We start from the raw sequence: 7,106 nt of genomic DNA on the forward strand, positions 1-7,106 counted from the left end.
GATCGTGCTGAGGCCAGCGAAGTATTCTAGACTGTTTACAATATGGGTTCAGACTTCCCAGTGCCTTCATCTTCTTCTCAGGATGAAGCCAGTGGGAATTCCTCCCACAATGGAGATTTGCTGCTGTGCCATAGAAGAGAATTTCTAAAGCTTTGGGCATAGGACAGACTCTGACAGGTGAAGGATCCAGCCTCCCACCTCTGTGTTCCTCTGTCCCACAGGACATGCAGAAGGGAAGACCAGCTTCAACAGCACCCCTTGTGCTTTAAGAACTGGACATGCTGGGTGGGTGGGTACAAATCTTTGCTCCAAGCACCAGAAACAGTATTTAGTTCTAGCCTGCTTCAAATACTACTGCACCCTCTGAGTTTTGTAAAAGCCAGAATAAGTGAATTTCTTGAAAAGAAAGCATTTTTATGAAAATTTGGTCATACCCAACTTCAACGTCAGAAAATGTACATTGTTTTCTGAAGCGCTGCAGTATTCTTCTGGAGAATTAGCACTTAGTTTCTTTTTCCCTTCTTTTTTAAATGATGTCATTACATCATAAGTTAAAATCAGTACAATAGAAAAAGGTAGCAAGTGTTTATGACTGAGGTCCTATATTTAAGTTTTTTAAATCACATTTATATTTCATCATGGTTCACTGTGGTATGAGTGTATGTGCGTGCATGCATGCGTGTACAGTCCTATACTTGGGTGCAACTTATGTGTTACATGTGGTTAATCATGTGTCACTTACACACTACACAAAGTTACTTCATACCTGCTATATGAAGAAGCGTGGGAACCTATGTCATTACACAAACGCACTTTAAATCAACTTTCAGAGTCAGTTCTTAAATTGCACTCAGTGATAATTATCTACTTATGGCTTACCCACTTTGTGAATTTGTCTGAAAGTAATTGTAATTTGGGGGTGTTTTCTCCCCATTTGACCAGTTTCCATCATTATCCACCATATTCTCAGAAGATGTAAACTTCTTTGGGTATTAGTGCTCAATCCAGACAAAAAATGGAAAATTGCTGCAAAAATAGCCCACAATACATGCTCGGGCCACAGTTTTCAATTCCATTGAATAAGAACTGATTGAGCTTCTACCTTGTGCCTACACCAACCCGAGAGCTAAGGGGTGTATTAAAGGAATAAGAGAACGCCATGTCTTTCCCTAGGTAATCTCTCCCTGGGGGGGGGGGGCACAAGATATAAACAAACACAGAAAAAAACAGCAGTCAGCAGATATTGAAGAGTTCATTGGAGTGGATGGGGAGAACCAGAATGGGCAGGTGCACCTGGGACAGGTTAGGAAGAAGCTGCAACCTGGTCCAGGCAAGGAATGACGGGGAGGACTGCGGGAGGTAGAGAGTGTGGGGAAAGGCAGCATCTGAGGTTTGCACAGGCAGGGTTGGGGCTGCAGACGGTCAGCACCAATGCTCCGTTCATCAGTAGGGATGTGAGATGACTGTATGTGTAAATTTGGGCCATGGCCAAATAATACCCAATCTGTTCTTAAACCTCATTTTTAACGACTATTAATTCATCCCTTTTCCTGAGCAATAAATTAACATTGTATGAAGACCAAGCCACTGACACAAAAATGAATGCCTCTTTAAATACCATGATCACCAGCAGTGCATCCAATTTGTCATTGCTACATTGTGTATTAGATTAAATACTTGATCAGATGTTTAGGATTTTTTATTGCTAATTATTTTTTTCTTTATAGATTTTCCTGCATGGAAACAATTTAAACAGCCTTCACCAGCTAATACACCCTGAATTTTTGCCCTCTGAATTTGGAGGAACACTTCCTCCTTATGACATGGGAACTTGGGCCCGGACGTTGCTCGGTCCCGACTACAGCGATGAAAATGACTATACTCACACTTCCTATAATGCGATGCACGTGAAACACACGTCCTCCAACCTGGAGAGAGAGTGCTCACCCAAGCCGATGAAAAGGTAAGGCCTGGGTCATCAGAGCCTCCCAGTCAGAGGTCATTAAACATTTTTGACTTGGGCCTATTATGGGTTAAGTAATTGAAGACCTTTATGGGTACAGAACTTGAGTAAAATAAGTTGCAATACATTCTCAGCAGATTTCACTAGAATTGAAAGCAAATGGGGCTTGGCTGGTCCAGAAATATAGTTGTTCCTGTTGTATTAAAGGAATGAGTGTGAGGCTAGGACCTCGCACATGTCATGGTTTCAGCCCTGGTCTCCTGGGAGCCTGTTAACACACACAGAATGCAGTGGTGGACCTTTGAGATACACTAGATGGAAAAGCAACCTGCTGAAAAACGTCCCATCATCCATCCACTTGGAACCACTTATTGAGCATTTACTTGGCTGCAGCACTGATTAGGGACCAGGGGTACAAACACGAATAAGAAATCTAAAGAACAGAGAAGTGCGCATCAGGAAAATCTTCCAAGTAAGGCTTTTTGCAATGTATTTATAAAGCAGTGACATTCAATCTGAGCTCCGAAGGAGAAAGATCAACAACTCAGGCTTAGGAAAGGGAAACAGCGTTCCAAGCAGAGGGGACAGACAGGCATGAAGTCATCAGAGTGACCGAATGATTTGGAGTGGCAAATAGGTGTGCAAGGGTAGGGGATGGGAGTGGACAGGAGTAAAGTTCCAAAGACAGTGGGACACAGGTGGTGAAGTCTGTTGTGTATTGTATTTAATGGAGTGCCATGGAAGAGAGCTAGTTTTTTAAATGGGTATACAAATAATATATGAGTATTTTCTTATTATAAAAGTTAAAATCTTATTTTTAAGGCTAAAATCCCCTTCATCCACCATCCCCAATCTCACACCCAATTCGTCCCCAAAGGTAACCACTGTCACCAGGCTGGGGTGGACCCTCTCATTCTGTGTTCCATACATCACACGCATCTACACGCACCCACAGAAAACATCCAATACTGTGTATTAGTTTGCTAGAGCTGCTGTAATAAAGTACCACACGCTGGGTGGCTTAAACCCAGAAGTTTATTTGTTCACAGTTCTAGAGGCTGGAAGTTTGAGATCACGGTGTCCGCAGAACTGGTTTCTCCTGAGACCTCTCTCCTTGGCTTGCAGATGACCTTCTCCTGGTGCCTGTACATCACTTCCCCCTGAACATATCTGTGTCCTATCTCATCTTATGAGAACACGTCACTGTGGATTAGGGCTTATCCATATGAACTCGTGTTTACCTTAATTGCCTCTTTAAAGACCCTGTCTCCAAATACAGTCACATTCTGAGGTACTGGGGGTTAGCACTTCAACATATGAATAGGGAAAGGGGCATAATTCAGCCTAGAACGTATTGTTATGTAACATCTTTTCATGTCAGTATTTCTAGACATAGCTTGTGTTTTTAATGCTGCATACTATTTCAGAACATAATATACCACAGTTTAGCCATTTCCCTACTGGTGGGCATTTAGGTTGAGTTTTTCTCTGCTGCAAGCAAGGCTCAATAAATGTCCTTGGTATTCCTCTTTCATTCGCCTAGGAAGGTTCCTAGGTAGATTTGGAACCTGTAGTTGCTGGGTCAGAGGGCATTAACGTTTTGTCAGCTCTACCTAAAGACCCTCCAAAATGATCAGTTGACACTCGCACCAACAGTGTGTGAGAATCTCCTTCCCCAGACTCTAGAAAAATACCTGATATCACCAGACTTTAACTTCAGTCATAATCCTGTGGTGGGAAAGCACTATGTTGTTTTTGTTTTCATCTGAATTTCTTCACCAGGCATAGTTAAGCAGAGAAGTGACATCGCAAGATCTGGGTTTTATAAGGACCATGGGGTTAGTGGGGAGATGGTTTATAAAGAGCCCACAGATGCAGGGGCTCAGGTGGGAGGACGGGGCCCGAGCTAACGTGGAAGCAGAGGAGGGCAGGCTTCATTCTGGAGATGTTTGGATGTGGGGAAGGAGGAGGGTCACTGTGATGTCTCCTCGGGGTAACTACGTGTCTATCAATGTCCTGAGCCAAAATAGAGCTTCCAGGATGGGGACGTCCACACTCCCTGTCCAGTTATGAATATTGCTCTCTAGTATCTGGGAAGTCTTCTTTGTTGGAGAGGTCTGGAAATTCATTACTCCCGAGGATAGAAGTGGACATTCTCTGGAAAGTGTTGGTCACGGTAGCTGAGAGGTCGGCTTTGTGTCTCTACAGTGAAGGGACTGACCTTACTGGTAGGAGTGAGATTGTTCATTCCCGGCCCTGACCCTCTCAGTACAGACAACAGAACAATGACAACTCACCATGCTGGGCCCTTTATCTACATTGGCTCTTTTAGTCCTCACCGCAACTGTGTGAGAAAGGTACTGTCACGATCCGCATTTCACAAATGAGGAAACTGAGACACGGTGAAGTTACAGCAAGTAAATGGCCGGGCTGGGATTCAGATCTGGGCAGGCTGGCTGCAGGCCCCGTGTCCATGTTCACTGTGAGACATGGCATGCGGCCTGCCCTTCCTTGTACTTTATGTCCTCAGCTCTAGTGCCAGCCATCTCTCTCCACTCCCTCCATGGCAGGGACAGTGACTCCTCAGGTGGCCTGTCCCTCCCCTATCTCTAGAGATTTTTGGATAAGACCATCATACTCTCATACATGTCTGAACTTCCAAAGTCAAGTGGCATAGAATAGTAATTTTTCTCTCTTTCACATAGTCAGTGACTATTTGGTGGGTGACCAACATGTTCTGACTTCAATTTCCACCTCTGAATTGATGTTGAGGGTCAGAGAAGGTGACAGCCTCCATCATGAGGCAGTGAGTTCTGGAGGGAAAAAGGCCGTCTAACTCTTATTCACCTTATCCCTCTGCAAGAATCCAATTCAATGTCCAACACACAGTAGACCCCCGTACCTGCTCGCTGAATGTGTGAATGAATTAATGTCTGATGAAAACTGTGACCTCCAAAACCCATCTTCGGTGCACTTGTGCAATTGCTTCAACCAGTTGGCCAGCTCCCAGAGGGAAAGGCCAATTCCCCCCATCTTTAAAAGGGCTCACATGGACCTTGCTCATAGGATACATCCTAATGGGAGAGAGAAGACGTGCCCACAGTAACTACAGTGCAGGGCAGAACGGGAGAGGTGCGAGAAAGGAGGGGAAGCGTGTTCCGAGGGAGCATCTCTAATTTCAGCCAGGAAGACTCAGAGAGGCGTCCACAGGGAGGGCTTAGCTGACCAGGGGTTTGAAGGAGAAGTACATTCCTTTACCTGTGGGAGCCAAAATCCAAGGCTCGCGGGAGAAGCTAGCAATTGTGCACACATCTCATGTCCTCCACCACAGCCACCACAGAGTCCTGCCCGCTCCTGCTGCCCTTGGTGTGGGCGTCCTTGAACCTGGGGACCTCGGGCAGCGGCAGGATCGGGCACTTCTCTGATGCAGGAACAGAAGAGCCACCATTCATAATATCTTTTTGACCCCTCAGAACCTGCAGGGATGAGGAGAGATTGAAAACAGAATTGGAGGAGACCTTAAGGATCATCTCTCCCATTTCCCAGCTGAGAGCGTGGTCTGCTCTCCAGCACAGACCTTCAGCCAGCCTTACCAGAGCACCATCAGAGATGGGCAGGCAGCTCAGGGGCAGCATGGACCCTGTCACAGTGCCTCATTACTCTGAGCCAGATGGCACTGGTCTGGAACAGCACAGTAATTTCCAGTGGGGGCACATTGCCTGTTGTCCTAACCTGGCATTGTTCCCAACATGTTTTAGGTCCATTTGGAGTGAAATGAGCTTTTGTGGACTGTCCTTAGGATCTAATCACTTTTTATAATGTGGCTTCTGAGCACAAATGGCCACTGAGTTTCAGTGACTCTCTTGAATAATGCTTTCTAATATACATGTAGCATAAAATCCACGACACCTGAAACTCTCAGCGAATGAGTGGTTCTAACTAGCTCTGTTTTCTCCTCCAGGTAATTGTGGTTCAACCCTTAAGCAGAAAAACTTAAAAAAACAATGATCAGTTTAGATGGAATTTCCTCTAAATAGATTATTTCAGTATTGTTCTGCTCTTTAATACAGCGATGCCTTGGTGGGTTGAGGCGTGTGGCCTTCTCTGCTTCGATACTAAATGAATTCAAGCTTTGTGTTTTTAACTTCTTGTTTCTGTCTTTTATTTTATATTTTAGAAGTCCATTCCCTGGCTCCCAGGCCATCAGCTGTCCCACCTGCTCTTAGGAGTGTGTCTGAAGCATTTCAGTTCCTCCTATCTAATTCACTACTCGAGTATGTTTTAGGCTCAGAGAGTAAGCAGCCAAAGTTATTAAAATTGTCCAACAAAGAACAGTAAATAGGCTTTATATTAGTTATAATTATTTTTGTTGCAAAAAAGAGAAAATCTCAAGGGGGCTGCTTTAAATGACAAGGACAATTTGCTGTTTCACATAATAAGATGTCTCACAGTCAGGTGGCTGCAGGAATGTGATAGCAGTGGCTTGGTGGTGACTGCCGGAATCCAGGTTCTCTCCACCGTGTCCAAGCGCGGTTGGAGACTTCTCAGGCAGGCCTCTACCCTTGACTCATTTGGGGAGGACAATGTCCAAACAAAAGGAGCTTTTGCCCACCAGGAAGTGACTGCAGGAATCCAGATTCTCTCTACTGTGTCCAAGCGCGGTTGGAGACTTCTCAGGCAGGCATCTACCCTTGACTCATTTGGGGAGGACAATGTCCAAACAAAAGGAGCTTTTGCCCACCAGGAAGGAGGAGGGAATGGCTGGGGGCTGGGAACCAACAGTGCTACTACAGGCTTGTCAAGGGCACACACCTCAGATTTCTCCTCCGTGGAGTAAGTGCATGATTTTTTAATCAGTGTGTACATTTTGTGATATCTTCTAACTATTAGACAATTTTTATTAATTACTTTCTGGTTCTAGCCTTTGCCGATAAAGTAATGATAAAGTAATTAAAATAGTTGTAGATATTGTTTAAAAGGTGCACACACACGCAAGCACTATCTGGAAGTAACTACTGGTGAATGATTAGGGACTTTAGGAGAGGTTTTCAAATACACATATGTATATATACATATATAGGTGGGGTCTTCAAAAAGTTCATGGAAAGATTAGTATCATCTTTTAATTCCATTTTTTAAATGT

The 7,106-nt window shown here is 44.5% G+C and overlaps 1 protein-coding gene across 1 annotated transcript in view; it reads left to right on the top strand.

Moving 5' to 3' along the window:
• LOC103607711 (clavesin-1) overlaps window positions 1-1,967 on the top strand; it is a gene marked incomplete at its 5' end in the record, with an annotated part of 81,577 nt that extends 79,610 nt beyond the window's left edge. Inside the window, one exon of the mRNA XM_008592184.1 lies at window positions 1,728-1,967. Coding sequence (XP_008590406.1) covers window positions 1,728-1,967 — 240 coding nt within the window. The remainder of the gene's footprint in view (window positions 1-1,727) is intronic.
• Between the last annotated feature and the right edge of the window lie 5,139 nt (window positions 1,968-7,106).

Source organism: Galeopterus variegatus, unplaced genomic scaffold (assembly GCF_000696425.1).
Source record: "Galeopterus variegatus unplaced genomic scaffold, G_variegatus-3.0.2 Scaffold7644, whole genome shotgun sequence".
In the NCBI taxonomy this organism is placed as follows: Eukaryota; Metazoa; Chordata; class Mammalia; order Dermoptera; family Cynocephalidae; genus Galeopterus; species Galeopterus variegatus.